Genomic DNA, 25,610 nt, shown 5'->3' on the forward strand with positions numbered 1-25,610 from the left:
CCATTTTGTAAATGACAAAACTGAGGCCCAGTGAGTTGAAGTAACATGCCTAAGATGGCACAATTAGTAAGTGGCCGAACTGGCATGTGAGCCCAGATTCTCCAGTGCTACAGCCTGCTCTTTTCAGCACTCTATGCCTTGATGTAGAGACTTGGCTCCCGAAATTTCCCAGTGGTGCATTGCATGCCTTCTGAGCTCTGAGATCACTCTATAAAATGGCCCATTCTCACCCAGTGTTTGTATTCTCCACCATCCGGGAGTCAGAACTGCCTTTTATGGGGCCAAACCCGAGTCCACACCCTGCTTGCTCTGCTGACGAAAGGTCGGCCTGGGACCCAGCCCCTCACACCAGCCCCTCCACAGCAGCTGTTGGAGGGTCTGCCGGGTGATAGCGGCTGGGTTAACACCCCTGGAAGCCATGGGGAGAGGGAAACGGGAAAGTCAAGAGTTCGTTCTGAGGCACCAAATGGGGCTGGGCCTCTCCCTGGTATTCAGAGGAGGGATGAGACTGGCTCTGCCTTGCAAAAGGAGCACACCCAGTCTGAGAATTGCTGCAGGAGCTGGGAGGCTCCTGGAGCTGGCAGAGGGTCCTGGCTGGCCGGTGGATGAAGTTGCTGCTTGAGGTCTCTCAAGCTGGGCCTGGAATCGGGGTGGGGGCAGGGGAGACATTAGGCAGAGGGGTGGGCTGCTTCCCTTCTTCTCCTGTGTTCCCTCCCTTCCCACCCTCTGCCCTCTTCAGTTCATGTGCTCCTTGTTAATTCAACAGATTCCTGAATGTCTGTCGTGCACCTGTGCAAGGCCAGGTGCTGAGAATTCCAAGAACTAAACTGGCCCTCTCACCCTGTCTCTCTTGCTCCTCTTGTCGTCTGTTCATCAAAACCAAGATGGCTGCCCATTTGCCCGGGGCTGGGCCTTGCTCCCTTCTCATGCCACCCCACCCACTTCTCTGCCTCTGCCTTCCCCCTCCTTCTCTCCTTCTTGATCCTCTCCCACTCTGCCCCCTCTGCCTCCCAAGATCACCCCAGGCCTGTGTTCTCAGTTCTTCCTCCTCCTCCTCTTTTCCCTGGGAGAAAATATTCAGGAAAATATTGGGTGTCAGGGTGGAGGTGAGGGACAGAACTTGAGTCACCAGATTCTCCTTTCTGGTGTAGGAGAGAAAGGGAGATGAGGATTCGAGGAGACCTTTTGTCATATATGTCATCGTAGTCTGGATGCACTGGCTCACACCTGTAATCCCAGCAATTTGGGAGGCTGAGGCAGGAGGATCACTTGAGCCTAGGAGTTTGAGATCAGGCTGGGCAACATAGTGAGACCCTGTCTCCACAAAAATAAGAAAATTAGCTGGGCATGATGGTGCATGCCTGCAATCTTAGCTACTCAGGAGGCTGAGGCGGGGGGATCACTTGAGCCCCAGAGCTCAAGGCTGCACTGCACTCCAGCCCAGGCCACAGAGCGAGATCCTCTCCCAATAAATACATAAATGAATGAATGAATGGCATCGTATCTTCTCATTGTTGATTTTGAGGAAAAGGGGAAGAAAATATCATGCAGGGAGCCTTCTCCCCACTCCCCAGACTCCCAGGAAAGGTTGAGGCCCATCCACCTATAGCCCAGGGCATTGGCTGTGTTCGAGGCTGTGGCTCGCCTGCTGCTTTCCCCAGTGAGCCAGGTGCCCAGTCCTTCCATGTGGAGGCTGCTGGGGCCCAGGCAGCTTCTGAACATGCCCATCTAAGGGCTGCAGGCCTTCAAGCTTTGCCCCACACTCCCAGCCCCCCGTGTTGCTCTCACTTCCTAGAAAGGGGCCTCTCCAAATTTCTTCTCTTCCCAGGGTCCTCCAGGATCTCGAGGCCCACCAGGCATGAGGGGAGCAAAGGGACGTCGGGTAAGTCAAGCCCAGCTCCTGGGGGCTGATGCTGGTGGGAGGGGGCACACTTGGAACAGGGCCACCTGCCAGAGACTGCCCAGTCTCTGCCCCCAGCCCAGCTCTGGGATCTGTGACTTTCGTAGCACGAGGCAAGGTTCCAGGCTCACCCTGGACCTGGCTCTGGGGGTGGGACGCCACCCCTCTTTCCAACTCATTTCTCAGCCTTGCTATCCACCAGACACAGTCGGGCTCTCTGGTACCAGTTCTTTGTTCATTCATTTATTCAACCAGCACTTATTTAGCACCTACTGTCTGGCGGACACTGTTGGAGGCTCTGCAGGTATTGTGGTGAACAGGACAGACATGACCCGTGCCTGCCCTTGTGAGCCAGTCAACAGGTGAATCAAACCACTTGGCAGACGCAGGTGATAAAATACAGGGTCATCAGCACATGGACTGAGGAAGTATTAGCAGCCTGGAAGCCCAGAGGAGGACCCTACCTGGGCAGGGTACTAAGGAAGGACTTTAGGAGAGGACAGTGCTTGAGCTGATGCCAGCTTCCTGGCAGGGGACTGGCAGGGGAAGACCTGAAGGTGATACAGGAGGTGGATGCTTAGGCATCCTCAGGGTCAACAGAGGGACAAGGGAGAGGGATGGGGCTGGGACTTAGCAGGTACCAAGCAAGGCAGGGCCTCAAAAGCCACAGCTATACTCCAAGGGCATTGGGAGGCTGCAGGGGGTTTTAAACAGGGCTGCCCTGAGCACAGTCACTGGGAGTAATCGCCAGCACTTACTCTATGCCAGACACTGTCTGTCACACACATTAACTCATTTAATCCTCAACACTACCCTGTCATGTAGGTGCTATTCTCATTCCCATTTTATTATTATTTTATTATTGGATTACTTAACCTTTCTCTCAGAAAGCCTTTGCTTCCTGGGATAAACTAGGTGCTATGTGATTCAGCCCAAGCCCTGAACACCTCTGAGCCTCCACTCCACTCCCAGAGAGGCACAGAGAGGTTGAGTCACTTACCTCAGGTTGCACAGTTAAAAAGTGGCAGAGCTGGGATTTGAACCCAGGGAATCTGGCTCATTTGCATACTGAATTCAGCCTTATTTTCAATCACACAGGGAGGGTTGACAGGATGGTCTGCCACCAATAGGTTTACAGGCGTGGGGCCGTGCAGCCTTATTTTAAAGAGAAAGTGAGATGGTGCAGGTGGTGCCGGCAGCCCAGGCCTGATATCCAAGCTCCATACGGGGGATCTGTGATTATTATTCTCCTCTTGGCTGGATTTCAAGTGGTTTTACAATTTCCCCCAAACCAGATGGCCTGAGCAGCCGGCCTGGAAGAGGGAAGATTAAAAGGCATTCCTGTGGCCCGGCAGGGTCCCTCCGGTGCCCATGTCCTCTGGGTCTCTTCAAATGGGCCTTGGCCCAAGGGCAGCCAGGCTCCATCCAGATCCTCTGTACCTCCCCTCCAGCCCCAGGAAGCTGGATTCCCTGGAGGGTGAGCTGCATGGGCTCAGGCCTCCTGCACTGCCTCAGGCGCGAGGCTCAGGCCCCCCTCAACTCACTGGGCTCCCTTCAACCATCTCCACCACCCCTTCCCAGCAGTGGCTTGAAGAATGTATTCCTGTTTCAGGAAACAGAGGCTTCCAACCACGTCAAAGTCTCCCGGGCTGGGAGGGGAGCATCAGGAACATGAGCCCCTCTCCCCACTGGGTTTGTCAGGAATGCACAACCTATGAGATCGGCCCCTGGGTCTCCTGCTGAACAGGCTGCCCTTCGCCACCTCCTAGAGGAGGTGACTGAAGGTGGGGAACCTACAGAGGCACCCACCGTGCCTGTGAAAGAGCTTGATTCTGGGCAAGTCCTGATCAGCTCCTGGTTTGCCCTGTGCCCTTAGCAAGGCCTTGTGGTGCTCTGTGCTTCAGTTTCCCCATATGTGCCATGGGGAATGGGCCTGGAGGTCTGCAAGGCCTTGCCTGCTTTCCTGCCTATGTGTAGGACGGGCGCTGCTCCCCACCCCACCGCCCACCCGAGGAAGAATGAGCACTGAGAGTTCATGGCCAGGGGCAAGAGAGGCTCTCGTCCTCTGTTCTTGGTGAGGATGCTGACTAGAACCTGGGCCCACCAGCCCCAGTGAAAAGAATGAGGACTCTGGGGTCAGATGGGCCTATGGCAAGTCTCAGCACCCCTGGTTCCCAGCTGTGGAACCCCAGGCCGGTTTCTTAACCTCTCAGAGCCTTTCTCCCACCTGCTCAGATGAGAGACTTTAATTCCTCCTTCCGAGGGGGTCGTAAGGACCCCAAGATGGCAGTGCCTCAGGTCAACTCTTCCCCTGCCTGTGGGTGTTAGAGCTTAGCAGACCTTGCCCAAATCCAGGCTCTTCCTCTTGGATCTTGGACCTTGGGCCACTGATTTCCCCTCCCTGAGCCTTCACTTCTCCCTCCATAAAATGGGTCAGTAACAGAACGAAGCTGGTGGGCTGGCTGTGGGGACTCAGTCACTTCCTGAGCACCTTGAACCTGCTGCAGGGCGGCAGCACGTGATGGTGTGTGCTCATTCCCGCTTGTTCATGGGCCCCTTTTTCACAAGAGCTGTGGTTGGCCAGATTTTCTGTCCCAGGCAGGAGCTCCTCCCCACCAAGCCTGACCCCAGGCCTGGTTGGAGGGCAGCCCCCAGCGTGCCTGCAGACATCTTCCTCGGGGAGCAGATACAGGAGAGCAGACATGTGGTCTGATAGAAACCCAGGCCTCCCCCAGCAGGCGGGGCGGGGGTGGGCCTGCCTGGGTTCATTTAGGGAAGGAGGCGGCAGGACTGAGGGACCTGCAGGATGAACTGTTGTGTGGCCCAGAGCAAGGGTTAGAGTGTGCGGCTGCTCTCGCCCCTCTCCCTGCCCTGTGGAGCTGGGGAGACAGTGGCTGGTGGCCCCACTACTGCCTCCTCTTCTCTCTTAAGCCAAGCCAACTTCTCCCAGGCTCTCTGGTGCTCTGCTGGGATAGTGAGTTCTCTCAGATAAGAGGGATTTTAGACATTGTCTTCTCCAACACCAGGCCCCAGTGTGCAGCCTTCCTGGCAGGATCCTCTGGGCCCTGACCTGTATACCCCCGGTGATGGGGAGCTCACTCCCTTTCTGAAAAACAGTGACAGGTAGTGGTGAAAAAAATGGATGTCCAGCTGACTTGGTCTCAAATTCTGGCTCCTCCACTTCCTAGCTGTGTGACCATAGGCAAGTTCACCACCATCCTGAGCCTGTTTCTTTCCTTGTAAAAGGAGGATAACAGCTTTCACTGCTCCTGCGGTGGCTGCTACTGCTCTATTATTATTTGATGACTTAACCTTTCTCCCAGAAAGCCTTTGATTCCTGGGATAAACAAGGTGCTATGGGATTCAGGCCAAGCCCTCAACACCTCTGAGCCTCCACTCCCCTCCCAGAGCTATCCCTTTCCAGGGAGGTGTATGTCTCAGTGAGAGACAGAGCCCAGAGCCAGAGATCATCCCTCAGGAGGGCTCAGTTATCTGCCATCAGCTCAGTCCCTGTCCCAGCTCCCATGACCTGACACGGCCCCACCACATGTGGCTCCAGCTCCGCCAGACCTGTGCCCATGAATCACGGGTGTTAAGCCTAATGACATGGTGTGACAGTGTCCATGTGAGCCTGAGACTGAGGCCCGGAGAGGAGATGGGGCTTTTCTGGGTCACACAGCAAACCAGCAACAGGCTAGGGCTAGCACCTGAGCCCCGTAATGCCCACTAGATATGGCTTGTTTAGGAGTTCATCAAACCGCAGCTTGAATCTGTGAAAACGCTCAACTGGTTTTGCACAGCATAGTGTGAACTGCCTGAGGAAGGGACTGGGCCCAGATTCCCCAAGCCACTCCTGTGTCCCTGCCTCTGGGGAGCCTGCCCCCTCCCCTGGCAGAGCCTGGCAGGGATGGAACTAGCCATTCTTAAGCACTTTCTGTGTGCCAGGCACTGAGCTGCCTGTGAGCATCGCCTCCTGTCTTGAGGGAGAGATTTCTTGTGCCCATTTCAGAAAAAAGAAACTGAGTCTCAGTGAGGCGCAGTCACTTGTCCCCAGACACATTTCCTGAGCAGCCCAGTGCCTAGGGCTGGACCCCACAATGAGCCCCAGGCCCTGGGCTTGGAGATGCTGAGAACAGCATCTCCCAGCTGAGCCCTGGCCTTGCCTGGTGGCTGGCTCCCTGTTCCAGGATTATTTGATCAGTGGGGTGCTCTTTAAGGCTGCAGTGTGGGATTGAAGCATAGGGAGCTCCAGGCAGCTGAGAAGTGGAATTTTCACTTTGTTGGCCCAATTATTCATTGAAAATTTCCTTGTTTGATTTTTGTTTTTTTTTTTTTTTTTGAGATGGAGTCTTGCTCTGTCACCCAGGCTGGAGTGCAGTGGTGCGATCTCGGCTCATTGCAAGCTCCGCCTCCTGGGTTCAAGCGATTCTCCTACTTCAGCCTCCTGAGTAGCTGGGACTACAGGCGCACACCACCACGCCTAGCTAATTTTTGTATTTTTAGTGGAGATGGGGTTTCACCATGTTGGTCAGGCTGGTCTCGAACTCCTGACCTCATGATCCGCCCGCCTCAGCCTCCCAAAGTGCTGGGATTACAGGTGTGAGCCACTGTGCCCAGCCTTCCTTGTTTGATTTTTACATGATTTTTCTTCATTTAGTTTTCTCATTCCCCATCCTCCCCCATCTAGACACTTCCCCAGTTCCTTTTATCTGGGGGAGTATTATGGGCTGGTCCCCTGAGCTCCCAGGCCAGGATGGGCCTCCTCCACAGGACACTCCTGTCCTCCCAACACAGACCGCTTGAGACCCTCTAGAGAACACAGCCTGCTCTGTTTTCCACAGGTTTTTTCCAGGAGACCCCAGCCCATCTGCGTCTCTGTGGGAGCACCCCTGGAGGGGACACACGTGGGGCAGTGGGTGGAGCCCACATGGGGGATGAGAGCGGCTAATGTGTTAGGGACCTTAGATAAGTCACTTCCCTTGGCTGGGCCTTAGTATTCCCATCTGTGCAGGGGGGATAGGGGGTGGACTCCACCTGCCCCTGGGGTCTCCCAGCAATCAGGGACCAAGACTCCTGTGTCAGGGGTGAGGCCTGAGCCCAGGGCTCCCGGGAGCAGCAGCCTGACTCCCATTCCCTCGTGCAAAATCCTGCCCTGTTCCTGCCCCTACCTCATGGGCTCTTCCTCTGTGAGCTGGGCTGTATTCGTTGTACGTCTGGCTAGAGACGGGGCTGCTCCACACATCTGGGAAGGACATGCATGTTCTTCCCAGGTCCTGCTCTGTCAGTTTCCCCCAAGGGCTGTGGCCCACACACCTGTTTCTGCCCCGTGTGTGCTCTGGGAAGGGCACGTGGCAGCAGAGTCTGAAGAGTTGGCTGTGTGGACGTGGCCACGTGTAACTCAATTGTGGCCCTCAGTCTCCACGTCTGTGAAATGGATTGGCTGGGTGACCCCCAAGGTCTCTCTGAACAGGGCCGTTAGTGCCCCAGTCCCCTTCTGGAAGCGTCAGCCTCTAGCTGAGTCTACTCACGCTGCGGCCTCTGCAGAGCTGTCTCAAAGGCGCTGCACGAGGGTGACCACCTCAGTGGAGAGTGTGTGGGAAGTGGGAGGAGGAGGGGGCCGGGGCTTGTGCAAGGGAAGGCCCCAGGCTCGGAGCAGCCCCGCCCTCCTGGTTCTCGGCCCGAGGGAGACCCCTGCTGTCTGGTGTGCTAGTCCCTTTTTCCTATTCCAGGGCCCCCGAGGACCAGACGGACCAGCTGGGGAGCAAGGGTCCAGGGGCCTGAAGGTACCGACCCCTAGGGCCTGCCGTTCCTCACTCCTCCAACACTGGGTCAGGAATCACGAACAAGGCTCACACCTCCTCAGAACAACGCCCCTTAGGGACAACGAAGGGAGCCCCATGGAGGCTGCAGGGCTCTTTCTGAGAGCTCGGCCCTTCCACTCCTCCTGATCCCCTACTGCAAGCTCAATAAAGAGAAAGCAAGAAAGGAGGAGGGAGATCATACACATCCTCAGACCCTTTCCCCGGACCCCAAACCCCACCAGGCCCCTGACAGCCGAGACTGCTTCTGGCAGCCCCATCCCTAGGAAGGGGTCCTTGGTTCTCCACCTGGAGCAGCTGGTGACGGTGGCGAGCCACTCCCCTTGTCAGGCCTTAGTTTTCCCATCTGCACCGTGGAAAGGGGGCAGACTCCGTGGTCTCAAACGGGTTCCTTTTATCTCCCATGTGGAGGGGTCCCTTTTTGGGGAACGGTCCTCCCAAGCACCCTCTCCCACCTTCACGTGCTCTGCTTCCCACAGGGCCCTCCGGGACCCCAGGGCAGACCGGGCCGGCCTGGACAGCAGGTATGTCAGGCCAAGGCCAAGCAGGCCAGCCGCAGGCCCCCTCCCTGCTCCCTGCTTTGTGATCTGAGCCTGTAATGACCCCCACATGTGCTTCCAGGGTGTGGCTGGTGAGCGAGGCCACTTGGGCTTGAGAGGCTTTCCTGTAAGTAGCACCAGTTCTTGAAATTCTCTACATGGCGCTTTTGGTGGGGTGGGGGTGGGGTGGGGTGCGGTGCTGATAATAACCACTTTTACCAAGTTCCTGTCCTTCTGTGGAAACCCCGAAGGTTCTGGTTGCCCACCCACCCTGCACTGAAGCTCCTCCAGCACATCCCCTCTTCTCTGGGTCTCAGCCTTCCCATCTGTCATCCGGTGTGGGTGGAGGGGACCCAAATACACTAGGATGGCTTGCTTGAAGTCAAGGCAGGGCAGAGAAGGCCATGGAGGGCCTAAGGTCACCTTTGTCTTGTCTTTGTAGGGCATCCCGGGTCCCTCAGGCCCCCCAGGCACCAAGGGCCTCCCAGGAGAACCGGTAAGAGCCCTTTCCTTCCCTCTTCTGCTTCTTTGCCGCTGGCACCTGGGGGTGTGGGCCAGGCGGTCAGATAAGGAGAAGGGTTGGAAAGGGACCATGCCTGGCCTCTAACCCTCGGTGGGCCAGGCCTTGGGTTGGTGGCGAGTACTAAGCCAGGAGCTCTGGGTTTGAGGCTCAGCTCACTTGGCCTCCAGCCTGTTTTCTTGCCAGGAAAATGGGGGTGATTGTCTCTGCCTTGCCACTCTGTTGTGAAGATGAAATGCGAAAATGTATAGGGAGTGCTTGGCACAGGGAAAGGCAGGAGGGAGGGAGGTGAAGATAAGAGTAAATGAACAAGCTGACCGGGAACTGCAAACGAACAAGCTGACCAGGAACTGCATAGTCCAGCATGGCTGAAGTGGAAAGCGGGACCTCAGAAAGGGCAGGAGGACGCAGCAGGTGCCAGTCGCCCAAGGCCACGGGGACACTGTGCTTTTTGTCCCAAGGGCAACAGGGAACCATGGAAGGGCTTGAAGCAGAAAGGGCGATCAGCTTGCCTTTCAGAAGATGTCCCTGGAAGGACAGGTGTGGGGGGACAGTCCAGGAGCCCCATGAGGAGGCTGGAGAGTGGTGCTACAAGAAATGGTAGAGAGAGGACAGAATCTCCAGGGGGCAAGAAGGGTGACTCCTACACAGGGCAGGGGAGGACAGGAGGCTTCTATCCTCAAGGCCGCTGCTGCATTCCCACATCTTGAGGCCCAAGGAGTCACCCTTTTGAACGGTGGGTTGGCTGGGGGTGGGGGTTTCCAGACATGGATCCGAGGTGGAAGAGCGTTCCAGGCAGGGGCAACAGATGAGCAAGACTCAAGAGCTAGGAGGTTTCTGATCAGGGAGGGCCCCCTGGGTGGGTGGATAGGAGAGTGTGCAGCTGTGTTGGAGGGAGTATGACAGATACCAGTGGTGAAGAGGGGCTACAGACACTAGGACCCTCGGTGTGGCTGGGGCAGACTAGGGGGTGTGCTTCAGAGTCCCCGGTTCTGGGGGTCAGCTCCCTCACTCACCCCTTCAGATCCCAAAGAGGGCCCAGCCTGGCCTCTCCCAACTGTCTGTGTGTCTATCTGTCTTCCAGGGCCCTCAGGGACCCCAGGGGCCAGTTGGGCCTCCAGGAGAGACGGGACCCAAGGTGAGTGTGAGAGACCCTTATTCATCCCATGATGCTGCTGGGGATGTATCAGCCCTTCCCTTCCCTCCTCCCCAGGAGCTTCTTTCTGCCATTCCCTGTCCCGGCCCAGGGAGATGGTCATGTACCATGTAGTTCAGAGAAGGGTAGACGCCCTGGCAGAGAGGGTAGATCATCCTGGTGGCATAGGTTGAGGAGCTGGGCTCCTAGTCCAGGGGCATTGGGTGGGACGCAGAGGTGCCAGGACCCTTGTGGGGGTTGGCATTGCCTCTTTGGGCATCACTGGAAGCATGGATGCTTCCCAACCTTGACCTTGCTGGGACTTTGTCCCAGCAGATGTTTGACTGTCGATCCAGCCCCTAAGGGTCATGCAGCAAGGAACTTGGAAGGAGCCTTGGACACCCCTGCCTTATCCAGAGGGAAAAACCAAGCCCCAGGGTTTATGCAAGGGCTGCAGCCATGCCCACGGTGATAACTGAGGGCTGCTTCCTGCCCGCCTCATGCTGGCTCAGCTGTAGAGAGAAGGGTTAGAATCACTTGGCCCTAAACACAGCATCCAATGGCTTCCTCCCCCGTCTTTTTGTGAATCATGAAATTTTCTTCCCTCTGCTTGCCAAAGGGCTCCTAGTGTGGTAAACCACACTTGTGGGGCGGGAGAAGGCTCTAGAAGCCTCTGGGTAGTCCCAAAGCTCAGCCAGCCTGGGCCCACCCCCAGCCCCCTAGTTCCAGCTCCAAGCTCCAAGAAGCTACAGGCTGCTCCCACCTCTGCATCTCTTGTACTGTGTGACCCTGGACGTTCTCTTGCCCTCTCGGAGCCTCAGTTACCCCCTTGCTTACAACCAGGGGGCAGCTCTTGCTCTAGGAGGGACCAATGGCGTTTTCTTTCAGGGGCCGCCGGGTGCAGTGGGAGAACCGGGCCTTCCTGGGGAAGCCGGGATGAAGGTGAGGTGGGATGACAGAAGAGAAAAATAACTTGTTGAAACCAGCTCCCAGATGGCGGCCACATCCTCTCCATGGAAGAGAAATGGGCCTTTCTTGTGGCTGGGATAATGGGTTCTCTGTGCTCCTGGCTGGGGAGTGGGGCCTGGTTAGGGCCAGAGTGGAATGTGGAGCCCCCACCAGTGCCCTCTGCCAGGCAATGTTTTTTCGGGCACCTGCCCCTGCCTCCACGCTGGGGTGGCTGTACCTCCTGGCCTTATGCGATACCATCTGCAGCTCGGTGCCAGTGCCCCTCATTACCTGCCGAGAAACAGGTGACCATTGATACATGGACTCTGGGGAGAGCCCCCTCCCCATTCTGCTGTTGGAAGAGGACGCTGTTCCCCTTGGAGGCCCCAGAGCTGATGAGTGATGCTGGCTAGCCCGTGGACATTGTTGAGGCAGGGCCCAGGGGAGCCCGCAGAGGGGCTGTGAGACTTGAGTCCAGTCACCCCCTTCCGTGCCTAAGTCTCCCTGCCATTCAAAGAGGGAGTTGGACCAGGCCTGGGGCTGTCAGACTTGGCCTAGTCCCAAAATCCTTTGCTCAAACACCAATGAAGAAAACCACCCCACGTAGAAAACTGATAGAAGTGGGATTGTTTCCACTGGAGCAGGGCTGGGGGCTCAGAGCTCTGCCCTCCTCCTGTGCCCCTAGACACCAGCAGGGAGCATAGCTTGAAAATTCTCCAATGAGAAAGACCCTTTTAGGGCCTTTATGCAGGGGGCAGGTGACATTTATTCTGGCTCATTTAGGGCTTCCTCCTCATTTGGGTTTCTCTTCAAGTCTCTCAAGGAAGAATAAAGTCACATAGTTGCCATTGCTGCATCCAAGGCTCCTCGAACCAGACTGCCCGGGTTCGGATCCTGAATCTGTCACTGACTAGTCTCGCAAGAGCTTGGGCTCCTTACTGAACTCACCCAATGCCTCTGATGCTTCACCTCTAAAAGAATACCTTTCCTTGCAGGGCTGTCTTGAAAGTCAAATATGTTAATATAAAAACTGATGTCCTCAGCCTGGGCAATGTAGCGAGACCCCATCTCTACAAAAAATTTGAAAATCTGCCGGGCATGGTGGCGCATGCCTGTGGTCCCAGCTACTTGAGAAGCTAAGGTGGGAGGATCACTTGAGCCTGGGAGATCAAGGCTGCAGTGAGCTGTGATTACCCCACTGCACTCCAGTCTGGGCGACAGAATGAGACCCTGTTTCAAAAAACAAAAACAAAAAAGTCCTTAGAACAGTACAGAACAGTACAGTTAGTTATTAATAGAATGATAGTGGTGGTGGTGGTGGTGCTAATGGTCCTCCTGTCCCGGCGTGGGAGAAGAAGTCCGTGGACAAGGCTTACTTGGAACAGGAGCTCTGGTTGGTGTTTTACGATTTCTCTGTGGTCCCTGGGAAGAAGGATCTTCCCTAGCTCCTCCTCCCACACCCCGAAGTCAGAGCTAGTGGAAACAGGAAGGGGTGACGAGAGCTGGGGCTGGCCCTACCCACCCTCATGGACTTTTGTTCGGCTTCTCCTAGGGCGACCTTGGACCCCTGGGCACTCCTGGGGAGCAGGGCCTCATTGGGCAACGGGTAAGTTGAAGCAATTTATTCTTCCTGAAAGCCCCCAGGGTGTGTGGGTGCAGCGGGGGAAGAGACCGGCTTTTCTCAATCTCCCTAAGCCTCAGTTTCCTCAGTTACAGAAATAGACTATGAACGTCTACAGCCTCGCCCAGTCTTTCTTGGTAGGCCAGCATTTCCAGTGTAGAGAAAGGCATTTTGTGGTCTGTAGTCCCAGCTACTCGGGGGGCTGAGGCAGGAGAATCACTTGGACCCGGGAGTTGGAGGTTGTGGTGAGCCAAGATCATGCCACTGCACTCTAACCCGGGTGACAGAGGAAGACTCCATCTCAAAAAAAAAGAAGAAGGATGTTGAGGTTCAGTCGAGTCTCAGCAGGAAAGAGAATGATGAGCATGCATCCTATGCCCACTGTGTGTCGGGCACTTTTCTCGAGGCACAAGGAGCACAGCAGTGAGTAACGGAGGCCTGTCTCTGGAGCTTGCATTCCAGCGGGTTGATAAGTGATACCTGCCATGGGTACAAGAGGAGCACGGACCACCCAACTGGCACATCATTGCCATCCTGCACCTGACGGCCCCTGAGGCCCTTTCCAGCTCAGACTCTGAACAGCGATGAATTCTAAGAGCAGAGAGAGACCCAAACTTAATTTGATGGCCATTTCAAGAACTGTTGTACAGGGGCGTCTCTGGAGCTGGAAGGGCAAGCCTTGTTGAGGGTCAGCCAGGGACTCTGTTCTTGCTGTCATTCCCGAGCTTGCTGGGAAGAAAAGTCGAAAGACTGGCCTCCCTCTCCTCATCTGAGAAATGGGATTCCACCACGGAGTTCCATGCAGGCTTCCTCCAGCTCCAGTAATCGTACCTCACATGGCTGCCAGGTGTGGGGCGCTTACACCGTACCTTACAGCAACCCTTGAAGAAGGTGGTGTCAGCCCCATTTTTCAGATGAAAAAACAGATGCCCATGAGACCTAAGTAGTTTGCTTGTGGTCAAACAGCCAGTGAATGGGAAACCGAGAAGTAGCATTGACGTCTGGCTGATGTCAAAGCCTGTCTTTAACTACTAGGCCACTCCGCAGCCCAGCCAACCAGCCTAGAGATGATGTTCAGGACAAATCCATGACAAGCACCTTCTAAATTCATGACCTCATGTAGCCCCCACCCCACGTCACCCTGCAGAGGGAGCTGTCAGTAGCTTGGGGGTCTGCTCCCCCTTTCTGGAGAGCCGAGGGTGGGCACCTCAACCTTCCTGTTCATTTGCTAACTCAGCCCCTGGCTACCATGCACCCACTGTGTGCCAGGGCCCCCAGGGTCCCACTGCCTGGAGATCCATGGGTCAGGGTCCTGCCCCAGGGTGGGGGAAGAAAGGAAAAGCACACCGGGGCCTCCTCCCCAGTAACATCTCCTCCTCTTTCTCCATCACCTTTTCCAGGGAGAGCCAGGCCTCGAGGGTGACAGTGGCCCCATGGGACCTGATGGGCTGAAGGTAAGTGCCCTTTTAGGGCAGGGCCTGGGGACCCTGGCAGGGCATTGCTTTCCCATCCAAGACCTAAGTCTCCTCCCAGAAACACTGTGTTCCCATAGAGATCTGAGATGAGAGCTCCAGCTTCCACTGACAGCAGGGTGGGGAAGGGTCAGCAGTGTCCAGCAGCCACCTCCCACCCTGTCCTCTGCACTACCTGCTCAGGTGGGACCAGGGCCATCACCACCTTCCAGTCTTTCCTGCTACCCTTCTTAAAATATCAGCTTCTCTAGGCTAAGGGTGATTCCTTAGCACCGGCACTATGCCAGGCCCAGAGCCAGGGTCTTCAGTCTCTGTTAGCTTCCAAATATCCTAGAAGGTCAGGAAAATAATAATTACCATCAATGACTTATAAGCCACAATTTAGGGAGGACTAGTCACACACATACCAGGTACAACGCTAAGCTCTTTACCAGCTGGATCCATAGGACAACGGAATTTCTGTCTTTAAATGAGGAAACTGAGACTCAGAGCAGTGAAGCAACTTGCCCAAGGACACACCGCTAGCAATTGGCACATCCAGGACCCAAATCTGGGCCCGCTTGGCTCCAAAGCCTCTGCTCACTCTCCTGTGCCATGCACCCATTCTAAAGGCGAAAAGGCTGAGGCTCAGAGGAAGGCATAGATATATTCAGGACCTGTGGCTGTGAGTGAGGATCCAAAATTCAAACCCACGGCTCACAGGTGCCAAAGCCTGCTGGCCCAACTCGACCCTGCTGCTCCCTGAGAGCCTCCTGTCAGCCACAAATGTCAGGACTCTGAAGAGGCACCTTAGCTCACCTGGACTGCGGGTGGGCAGGCGGGCACCGCCCTCTGACTCTCCAGACCCATCTCCAGCTAGGCCAGTCCCTGGCCTCCGTCTTGGGCCCCACTCTGACCCCACAGGTGGGCTTTCCCCGAGGCTGGCCGGTCACCCTGCACAAGTCAGCTCCCCAGCCCAGGGTCCTGAGGGTCATGCCCTCTCTCCCACCTACTCCCCAGGTGATCTCGGAGAAGCAGACCCCTTCTCTGAACCTCAGTTTCCCCATCCACAGGCTTCTGCCCACCCTCATTACCCCCTCCCCACAGTCTCCCAGGGTGCCTTGGCGACCAGCCCCTGCTGACTCCTCACGTTTTCTTGCAAGAGCGAGAGCGCCCCCTGTCTGTCATCTGCCTGATTCCTCACCCCCAACCCTGCTGTATCCAAGGGTACAGCCGAGTCCCAAGACCTGGGGCATTTGACAGCCCCTCCACACCCTTTGCCAGTGCCTGCTACACTGGGTGGTGATGCTGATGAAGGTCATGGCTAAAATGCTTTGGGCACTTGCCACGTGCCCAGTGCCACCCACCCGATGGGCTTTATGTGAATTAACCCATTTAATAATCTTCCCAGCAATCCTCCCAAGCTTGATACATTACTGTCCCCACTAGACGGATGAGGAAACTGGGGCACAAAGCAGCAGCCTTCTCACTCCACTCTGGGCGGCCACCTTTCTTCTTGGAATGTCCACTGAGGTGGGCGGGAGGGGGTCTTCCAGCCTGGGTGCCTCGTGCAGTCTTCTGCCTCCACCTTGCATGGCTTTTTGGCCCTGGCTTCGTCCTCTTTCCCTCCCTTCAAAGCCAATTCTGCCTGAGTCCTTGTGCTCAAATGCACAGCATCTTCCCTGGTCTTTACATGAATCCCAGGAGAGACCCATTTTCTTAAGGTGTTTGTCCAGGAATCACCCCTCATGGTGAAAACTGCATCTCAGATATGCACAGCAGTTTATAGTTTATAGAGTACTTTTACACCCGTTATCTCTTTGCTGATGTCCAGCTGACAGTGGCGATGGTGGCGGTGACCAATAATAGTTAGCTTTTATCCAGCATTCACATGCCAGACACGCTGCTAAGCTATTTACATGGTTTATCTCTTTCAATCCTTGCAGTAATCCTTTGATCCTGATTTTACAAACGAGGAAACTTGCTCAGGGTCACACAACTATTCAGTAGCAGTAGCAGGATTTGAACGTAGGCAGCATAACCCGAGGGTTGAGGGAGGCATCGTCCCCTGAGCAGAGAATCTTGGAATTAGAAGGAACCAGAACCCCAGGTTCACACAACACTGACTCACTCAGTGGTATTAGGGAGTCTCCACCTCTCTGCACTTCAGTTGTCCCATCTGTAACTGAAGAGGGTTAAGGAAGGCAACTTGCAAGGCTCCTCTGAGCACTGGCAGATGTCTGAGGATTTGGGGCATCTCTAGGAACCCCCAGAGACTGTTCTGCATGAGATTCACAAGGACACCCACCCCAGGGGTCCAGTTAGCCCCTGGAGTGTGGTCTTAGGCGGAGCCCAGGTGAGGGCCCTTTGCTGAAAACCCGACTATCCACCTGGAACAGGCTGTCTGCCTCTGAGAGTTAGGAGAACAGGTGGCCAGGACAACAAGCCAGAAATGGAGTCCCAGAGCCAGAGGAGTCTGCAGGAGAGTTATCCAGGCCAGCCCCCTGTCTTCATATCAGGCTGTGCTTAGAAGCTGAGGCTCTCAGCAGGAAGGGATCTGGGCACAACTTTGTGCCCAGATCTGCTTTACACCGGCCCACGCCTCAGCTCGGAGTCTCCTGCCTTTATCTGTACCATCTCTGGACCGCTCCATTGGAAAATCTGCCCAACTGAACTAGAAACTGCCCCAGCAACTCCCTCACACCCATCTCCTGCCCCACAGCCCAGGCCCCAGTAGGCCCAGCTTGAAGCAATGAGCAATCATGAGTCGCTTTCTTGAGCCTCTCTTCTGGGCAGGGCCAAGCCCCAAGCTCCAGCTTCATGCCCTCTGCTTCCTGTGCTCTGTCTCCTCTGGATGCACACCAGTTTATCAGTGTCCCTCGTAAACCTTGACACTGGGGGACAGAACTGGTAAAGACACACTATGCTTTTCCAAGCCTGCTCTTCTCACCCATCCCTTCCTCGTACCTGTGACTTCATGTCCTCTCCCATGGGTCTCCCTGAACAGTCACAGCTAAGCCAGTGCAGATTGACCACAGGCCCCAGGCCTGCCAGCCCCGATGGAGACCACCTTCTGATGGACACCGCCCCTCAGCAGCCATGCCCGTGCTGCACTCCACACCTGCTCTGCTCACGGTGATGAGGGTGACAGCCCACGCCCCATCCTGAAATCCTGCATGCCCCATCCTGGAACCCCGCCTGCCCCCAATCTCTCTTGGAGTACGCAAAGATTACCTTGATGAGATAAGGCAAGCTTAGAGTGACACTGCTTGCTTCAAAACCATAAAAAGCCCATGCCAGCCTGGTGCAGTGGCTCAAACCTGTAATCCCAGCACTTTGGAAGGCCGAAGTGGGTGGATCATCTGAGGTCAGGAGTTCGAGACCAGCCTAGCCAACATGGTGAAACCCTGTCTCTACTAAAAATACAAAAATTAGCCAGGCATGGTGGCGCGTGCCTGTAGTCCCAGCTAATTGGGAGGTGGGGGCAGGAGAATCACTTGAACCTGGGAGGTGGAGGTTGCAGTGAGTTGAGATCATGCCACTGCACTCCAGCCTGGGTGACAGAATGAGATCTGTCTAAAAAAAAAAAAAAAAAGCCCATGCCAAGGGTTGCCTTTCCAAGGAAATAACCTCAGGTGCCCCAAAGGCCCGAAGCCCCAAGAAGACCTTGGTTACAGCCCTATCACTGTAAAGAGGATATGCTCAGGATCCTGCTTCAAAGTCCAGCTCCACCGCTAGGCAGTTGTGGGCCTCTGGGCCAGACGACTTGATTTAGCTCTGCCTCAGTTTCCTCTTCTGTAAAATGAGACTAAAAGCGGACCAGCCTTGGAAAGCTTTTGTGGGGATTAAGTCAGTTAATAGATGTTAAAGGACTCAGACTATGGTCCTGACGTGGTTAGTGCTATATAAATGTTAGCTCCATCCACTCCCCAGAGAAAGTATTCTGCAGCCAATAAGAATGATCACCATGCAGAGCCCAGAGCAATGGGAGGGCACGTTCACCATAGAGCAAAGCAGTAACTATAACAAACGAAGATGGAGACCGGCAGTCCAGTGGGATTGTGCCTTTAGAGCTTAGTTTACTGCTAACTGATTCATTGCCTTGGGACAGTTGCTTCACTGCCCTGATCCTGGTACATACCATCCAAACTGTTACCTACCATTTATTATTATTATTATTCTTCACTGTTTTTGTGTCATCAAGGATTGAAAATGCAACTCAGAAAAATGGAAAGAGTGGTTCTGAGAGGGAGAATTGGGTGAATTTTCTTTCTTGCTGAAAATTTGTTTCAGCTAGGTGCAGCAGCTCATACCTGTAATCCCAGCACTTTGGGAAGCTGGGGTGGGAGAATTGCTTGAGCCCAGCAGTTGGAGACCAGCCTGGGAAATGGTCTCCAACTGCTGGGCTCAAGCTCTCTTGTAGCAAGACCCCATTTCTACAAAAAAAGGAAAATTTTTTTAATTAGCTAGGCATGGTGGCATGTGCCTATAGTCCCAGCTACTTGGGAGGCTGAGGCAGGAGGATTGCTTGAGCCCAGGAGGTCGAGGCTGCGGTGACCTATAATTGCGCCTCTACACTCCAGCCTGAGAGAGAGAGTGAGACTCTGTCTAAAAAAAAAAAATCTGCTTCATAAGACTCTTGTTCTCCCAATGTGTCTAAGTTGGAGAGAAATTGCCCTTGTCTCCTGTGGACAACATGGGGTGGGTGCAGTCAGGACCCCGGGTTATCTCTGAGTCACTCTGCCCTTCCCAGCCCAGGCCCAGGCAGGGACACGTGGGAGCCTCTACGTCTGGGATGCGTCCTGTGCAAGCTTAGAGCTACACTGGGCTTGGCAGCCGAGTCACAGCACCCTGCCTTTTTGGCTGCAGAGGGAACTATCGGGAATCTAGGGACCAGTTGGCTGTGGATGCCTGAATGGAGCCCTGAGGTTTGGGGCCTCTGATGCACTTGGCAATTAACTTATTCTCTCTCTCTCTCCCCTCTTCATGCCCTGCCACCCAGGGGGACAGGGGAGACCCAGGGACTGACGGAGAACATGGCGAGAAAGGCCAGGAAGGGCTGATGGGTGAGGACGGGCCCCCCGGCCCCCCTGGCGTCACTGGTGTCCGGGTGAGTGTGCAGGCCCCTTGCAGCGCCTGGGGCTCTGGGGTACCCTGAACTCTCATGCTTGTGCAGGCAGCTGGGCGGGACGTCTTTTGGTCGTGCCACTGAAGGATCTTCTGATGTGGTCCTTTCTCCACCTGGCAGTTTGCCAGAGAACCAATCTGCTTAACGCTCCATGGCTCTGGAGAGCAACATCGGTTACTCATCCTCCTGGCTGCCCTGCCCTGTGCAAACCTGGCCCCTGCCGACCTCATCTCATCCATCCCCCATATCCAGACACACTAAACTTTTTTCAGTTCCTTGGACAAGCTGTGGTCCTTACCCCTGGGCCTTTGCACGTGCTCTGTCTAGGACACTCTCCCTTCCTCACTCCCCTGTCACCTGCTTAAGTCCTATTTGGCCTTCAGGTATCACCATAGACATCACCTGCTCCAAAAAGCCATCCCTGCCCCCAGGCTGGGCCATGAGCCCTCAGTGCATAACCTTCAGTGTATGTCTTGGCTCCATAAAGACCAAGACCTTTTCTGGCCTTCATTTACGTCTTTAACAGTGCCTTGGCCAGGTGCAGTGGTTCATGCCTATAATCCCAGCACTTTGGGCGGCCGAGGCAGGCGGATCACTTGAGGTCAGGAGTTGGAGACCAGCCTGGCCAACATGGTGAAACCCCGTCTCTACTAAAAATGTAAAAATTAGTCAGGCATGGAGGCACACTCCTATAGTCTCAGTTACTCAGGAGGCTGAGGCAAGAGAATCACTTGAACCTGGGAGGCGGGGGTTGCAATGAGCTGACATTGTGCCACTGCACTCCAGCCTGGGCAACAGAACGAGACTCTGTCACAAAAACAACAACAACAACAAAAAAAACCCCAAAAAACAGTACCTGACACATAAGAGGTAACCAAAGTCTGTTTGTTGATTGAGAAGACAGAGGAGCTCTGCTCTTCCACCCTAACAGAAATGTACTTAGTCAGTCCACAGACCCTCACGAGCATCTTCCCTGAGCCAGGTCCCCTGAGATTGAAGAGGTAAATCAGAAAGCATCCCTGACTTTGAGGGACATAGAAGTCAGTAGGGAAGGGAGCAGAATTCTCCTGTTTCAACATGTATAGACAGGTTGCCCAGTGCTTTCTCGAAGGTTCCCTCTTTGATACCGATAGCAACCCCTGAGGATTGGGAAAATCAGAGAGGTAAAGGAAACTTCCCAGGCTCACACAGTGAGAAATGACAAAGCTGGAATTTGAACTTAGGCCTGCCTGACTCTACGCATACTGCCCCTGTGCTCTGGCAGAGTTGGAATCCAGGGCTTGGCTGTGGGGCTGTGAGGATGAGCTGGAGGCAGGTGGAAGGTTGATTTTTGAGTGTCGCAGATACTGGACTGAGGACTCGGAAGTTGACTTGGTAGTGGGGGGCAGTGGTAGTCTTGTACAGTTGAGCAGGGTTGAGCAGGGTTTGTGTGACCCAGGAGTGCTGGGTTGGTTCAGTTGAACTCCTTGGGACCCGTGGATTAGGTGGCCTTGCAGACAAAATGCCCAAATGCACAGGCCTGCTGGCATCTAACTTGAGTCAACCAGGTGGTGAGAACTCACGCCTCTGCTGCCATCCCAGTCTCCCTGGGGTGTCATTTTCACTCTTCATCCCTCAAGCGGAGAGATCGACATTGTTACCTAGGCAAAGCAGCCCAGTTTGATTCAGGCCTGCTCTTGACACTGTTTTTCCCCCCTGATGTGTTTACATGACTAACCTAGGACAGATCCAAGCTAGCCTGCAACAAACTATGGTTGTGGGAAAATATTTGTTTCCTAAAAATAGCACTGAAGTGCCAATCCCGCTAAACAGCTGCAACAGAATGAACTCACCAAACTAGAGAAGAATACGAGGGTGCTGAGTCAGCCAGGAGGCTTCCCCCAGGCTTGACTCAGCGGCGGGGAAATGGGCCAAGGGGAATTTAGCAGGAGGGGCCCGGGCCAGGATTCTGCATTAGGAACTTGGTCTGCGACCTTTCACCTGCTCCCCGCCCTCTCTGGTTTTGCCCTTGGAGGATTTGGAAGGAATGTGTGCTAAGATTTCTTTGAGCTCCAGCGTTCCAGGGACGCTTTTTTAGTGAGTGTTGAGTATCATGGCTGTGGAATAGGCAGGAACACATGGCAGAAATAGCCTTGGAACTGGAGTCCTGAGGTTGAACTTGAGTTTCTGGCTCAAGGAACCCATTCTCTGTGTGACTTTGGGCAAATCACTGCCCCTCTCTGGGCCTTGGTTTTCTTATCTATAAAGAATAAATAAAACTTAGGGTAGGAAAGCACTTTATACAATGCACCAGAAATATAAAAGAGAGTCTTTATAAATTTAGAGGAGAAAGTGACTAGAGGCTGGTGGTGGCTGGTGGTGATGGTGAGTGGATGGTGTGGGTGGGGGCAGCAGCAATGGTAGTGGTGGTAATGATGATAATAATGATGGTGATGGTGGTAGTACTGATGATGGTGTTGGTGTTGGTGATGATGATGAAGATGATGGGGGTGTTGATGGTGGTAGTGGGGGGTGGGAGTGGAGTGGAGGTGAGGGTGATGGTGGTGGTGGTGGTGATGGTGATAGTGGGGGTGGAGTGGAGGCGAGGGTGATGGTGGTGGTGGTGGTGGTGGTGGTGATGGTGGTGATGATAATGATGATGATGGGGCAGTGATGGTGGTGGTGGTGATGGTGATAGTGGGGGTGGAGTGGAGGTGAGGGTGATGGTGGTGGTTGGTGGTGGTGATGATGATGGCGGGGGTGGTGGTGGTGGTGATGGTGGTGATGATAATGATGATGATGGGGCAGTGATGGTGGTGGTGGTGATGGTGATAGTGGGGGTGGAGTGGAGGTGAGGGTGATGGTGGTGGTTGGTGGTGGTGATGATGATGGCGGGGGTGGTGATGGTGGTGATGGTGGTGATGATAATGATGATGATGGGGCAGTGATGATGGTGGTGGTGATGGTGGTGATGATGGTGGTGATGATGGTGGTGGTGATAATGGTGGTGGTGGTGCTAATGATAGTGGTAGTGGTGGTGATGGTGGTAATGATGGCGGGGGAGTGATGATGGTGGTCATGGCAGTGGTGTGGAGGGTGGTGGTGGTGATGATGATGATGTGGTGGGGGTGGGAGTGGTGATGATGATGATGTGGTGTGGGTGGTGGTGGTGATGATGATGATGATGTGGTGTGGGTGGTGGTGATGATGATGATGATGTGGTGGGGGTGGGAGTGGTGATGATGATGATGTGGTGGGGGTGGGAGTGATGATGATGATGGTGTGGTGGTATGGTGTGGGTGGTGGTGGTGATGATGATGGTGTGGTGGTATGGTGTGGGTGGTGGTGGTGATGATGATGATGTGGTGGGGGTGGGAGTGATGATGATGATGGTGTGGTGGTATGGTGTGGGTGGTGGTGATGATGATGATGATGTGGTGTGGGTGGTGGTGATGATGGTGATGATGTGGTGTGGGTGGTGGTGGTGATGATGATGATGATGTGGTGGTATGGTGTGGGTGGTGGTGGTGGTGATGATGATGTGGTGTGGGTGGTGGTGGTGGTGATGATGATGTGGTGTGGGTGGTGGTGATGATGATGATGATGTGGTGTGGGTGGTGGTGATGATGATGATGATGTGGTGGGGGTGGGAGTGATGATGATGATGGTGTGGTGGTATGGTGTGAGTGGTGGTGGTGGTGATGATGATGATGGTGTGGTGGTATGGTGTGGAGGGTGGTGGTGATGATGATGATGGTGTGGTGGTATGGTGTGGGTGGTGGTGGTGATGATGATGATGTGGTGGGGGTGGGAGTGATGATGATGATGGTGTGGTGGTATGGTGTGGGTGGTGGTGGTGATGATGATGATGTGGTGTGGGTGGTTGTGGTGATGATGATGATGTGGTGGGGGTGGGAGTGGTGATGATGATGATGTGGTGGGGGTGGTGGTGATGATGATGATGATGTGGTGGTATGGTGTGGGTGGTGGTGGTGGTGATGATGATGTGGTGTGGGTGGTGGTGATGATGATGATGTGGTGTGGGTGGTGGTGATGATGATGATGATGTGGTGGGGGTGGTGGTGATGATGATGATGGTGTGGTGTGGGTGGGAGTGGTGATGATGATGATGTGGTGGGGGTGGGAGTGATGATGATGATGATGTGGTGTGGGTGGGAGTGGTGATGATGATGATGTGGTGTGGGTGGTGGTGATGATGATGATGATGTGGTGTGGGTGGTGGTGATGATGATGATGATGTGGTGTGGGTGGGAGTGGTGATGATGATGATGGTGTGGTGGTATGGTGTGGGTGGTGGTGGTGATGATGATGATGTGGTGTGAGTGGTGGTGGTGGTGATGATGATGATGTGGTGTGGGTGGTGGTGATGATGATGATGATGTGGTGTGGGTGGGAGTGGTGATGATGATGATGTGGTGTGGGTGGTGGTGGTGATGATGATGATGTGGTGGGGGTGGGAGTGATGATGATGATGGTGTGGTGGTATGGTGTGAGTGGTGGTGGTGGTGATGATGATGATGTGGTGTGGGTGGTGGTGGTGATGATGATGACGTGGTGGGGGTGGTGATGATGATGATGGTGTGGTGGTATGGTGTGGGTGGTGGTGGTGATGATGATGATGTGGTGTGGGTGGTGGTGATGATGATGATGATGTGGTGTGGGTGGGAGTGGTGATGATGATGATGTGGTGGGGGTGGTGGTGATGATGATGATGGTGTGGTGGTATGGTGTGGGTAGTGGTGATGATCATGGTGATGTTGATGGTGGTAGTGGTGTGGTGGTGGTAGCTGTGTTAATGTCAATATTTTGCCATCACTCCCATTTCTCAAATGCCGGGATTGGAAAGAGAGTCACTTGGGCCAGATGAAGTGTGTGCCAAGTGATAAGGCAGTGAGGGGCCTTACTTGAGTCTCTTTGGCATCAGGATAAATACCTCCCACTCTGTGGCCTGGAAACAGTTGAGTATTTAAAATTCGAATTTTATGAGCCATCGAGGCCTTTCCAGAAATGCATCTATATGGATGGGGCCCAGCAGAAATCTTCATTCCGGGCCCACAGCCTCACCCACTGTATGTATGTTCTCGGCTGGAGAGGGCACGTCCCAGCAAGTGGCGCCCTGTCCCAGGGGAGACGCAGCCTCCCATCTCCCTGCCCCTGTACCGCATGCCTCAGCACTGACTCATCTCGCCTTCTGCAAGGGATCAATCAGCCATTGCCGCCACCTCAGTGCACTGGAAAATGCCACCAATCACTGTGACATGGCTTCCCCGTTGCCTGACCAAGACCAGCCTGGAAGGAGAGGTGCCCCAGAAGTGGAGGAGCTGCATGTCACTTCTGACCTGGCTGGGAGGCCCACAGAGGGCTTCCTCTCACTGAGCCTCAGTTCCTTTAGCTCCAAAACGGGATAAATAATCCCTTCCTCCAAACACTGGCGAGAATTGAACAAACATTTATGTAGAATGAGAACACATCACATGGCCCGTGGTGAGGGTTGTAGGGATTGTTGGTGTTTTATCACCAGAGGAGCTGGAGACTTTGAGATTGCCTAGTGCAGTCCGATAGAAATGAAATACAAGCCATATACAAGCCACTCCTTTTAAATTTTCTAGTAGCCAACTTTCAAAAAAGCAAAAAGAAACAAGTAACTTTAATTTTAAGGGCCAGTGCAGTGGCTCATGCCGGTAGTCCCAGCACTTTAGGCAGCCGAGGTGGGAGGGTTGTTTGAGCCTAAAAGTGCAAGACCAGCCTGGGCAACATAGTGAGAACTTGTCCCTATAAAAATTAAATTAAATTAAATTAAAAAGTTAGCTGGGCGTGGTGGTGCATGCCTGTAGTCTCCGCTACTCGGGAGGCTGAGGTGGGAGGATCACTTGAGTCCCAGAGGTTGAGGCTGCAGTGAGCTGAGATCGAGCCACTGTGTTCCAGCCTGGGCAACAGAGAGAGACCTTGTCTCAAATTTTAAAAAGGAATTAATTTTAATAATATAGTTTATTTAGCCCAATATATCCAAATATTATCATTTCAAAATATAATCAATATAAAAATCATTAATAAGATATTTAGCACTCTTTTTGTAGTAAGTCTTTGAAATCCAGTGTATAGTATATACTCATAGCATATCTCAATTCAGATGTGAATTTTCATTGGCAATACCTGATCTGTGTTTAGATTTTCATTGTATATAAAATTTCATTGGAAATATTTGATCTGTATTTAGATTTCATAAAATTTACAGTTGACAATGTAGGTTCATATACCCAAGTTACTCCAAACAAGTTTTGTAGCAACCTAATTGGGTGTGTCAACTTTTAATTTTTTTTTTTCTTTTGAGACACAGTCTCACTCTGTCGCCCAGACTGGAGTGCAGTGGTGCTCACCGCAATCTCCGCCTCCCGGGTTCAAGAAATTCTCATGCCTCGGCACTCCCAGGTAGCTGGATTACAGGCGTGCACTACCACACCTGGCTAATTTTTGTATTTTTAGTAGAGACAGCGTTTCGCCATGTTGGCCAGGCTGGTCTTGAGCTCCTGGCCTCAAGTGATCCACCCA

The 25,610-nt window shown here is 54.0% G+C and overlaps 1 protein-coding gene across 5 annotated transcripts in view; it reads left to right on the forward strand.

The window, feature by feature from the left end:
* The window catches only part of COL27A1 (collagen type XXVII alpha 1 chain), a 160,464-nt gene that overhangs the window by 102,775 nt on the left and 32,079 nt on the right, over positions 1 to 25,610 (forward strand). For 4 of the 5 annotated variants that reach the window (XM_054520505.2, XM_024252429.3, XM_024252430.3 and 1 more), the window contains 10 exons: positions 1,829 to 1,882; positions 7,630 to 7,683; positions 8,199 to 8,243; positions 8,341 to 8,385; positions 8,701 to 8,754; positions 9,863 to 9,916; positions 10,802 to 10,855; positions 12,414 to 12,467; positions 13,883 to 13,936; positions 18,936 to 19,043. In XM_054520505.2, coding sequence (XP_054376480.2) covers positions 1,829 to 1,882; positions 7,630 to 7,683; positions 8,199 to 8,243; positions 8,341 to 8,385; positions 8,701 to 8,754; positions 9,863 to 9,916; positions 10,802 to 10,855; positions 12,414 to 12,467; positions 13,883 to 13,936; positions 18,936 to 19,043 — 576 coding nt within the window. The remainder of the gene's footprint in view (positions 1 to 1,828; positions 1,883 to 7,629; positions 7,684 to 8,198; positions 8,244 to 8,340; positions 8,386 to 8,700; positions 8,755 to 9,862; positions 9,917 to 10,801; positions 10,856 to 12,413; positions 12,468 to 13,882; positions 13,937 to 18,935; positions 19,044 to 25,610) is intronic. The other variant, XM_054520507.2, reaches the window with a different exon arrangement.

The sequence above is a fragment of the Pongo abelii genome, chromosome 13 (assembly GCF_028885655.2).
Source record: "Pongo abelii isolate AG06213 chromosome 13, NHGRI_mPonAbe1-v2.0_pri, whole genome shotgun sequence".
In the NCBI taxonomy this organism is placed as follows: domain Eukaryota; kingdom Metazoa; phylum Chordata; class Mammalia; order Primates; family Hominidae; genus Pongo; species Pongo abelii.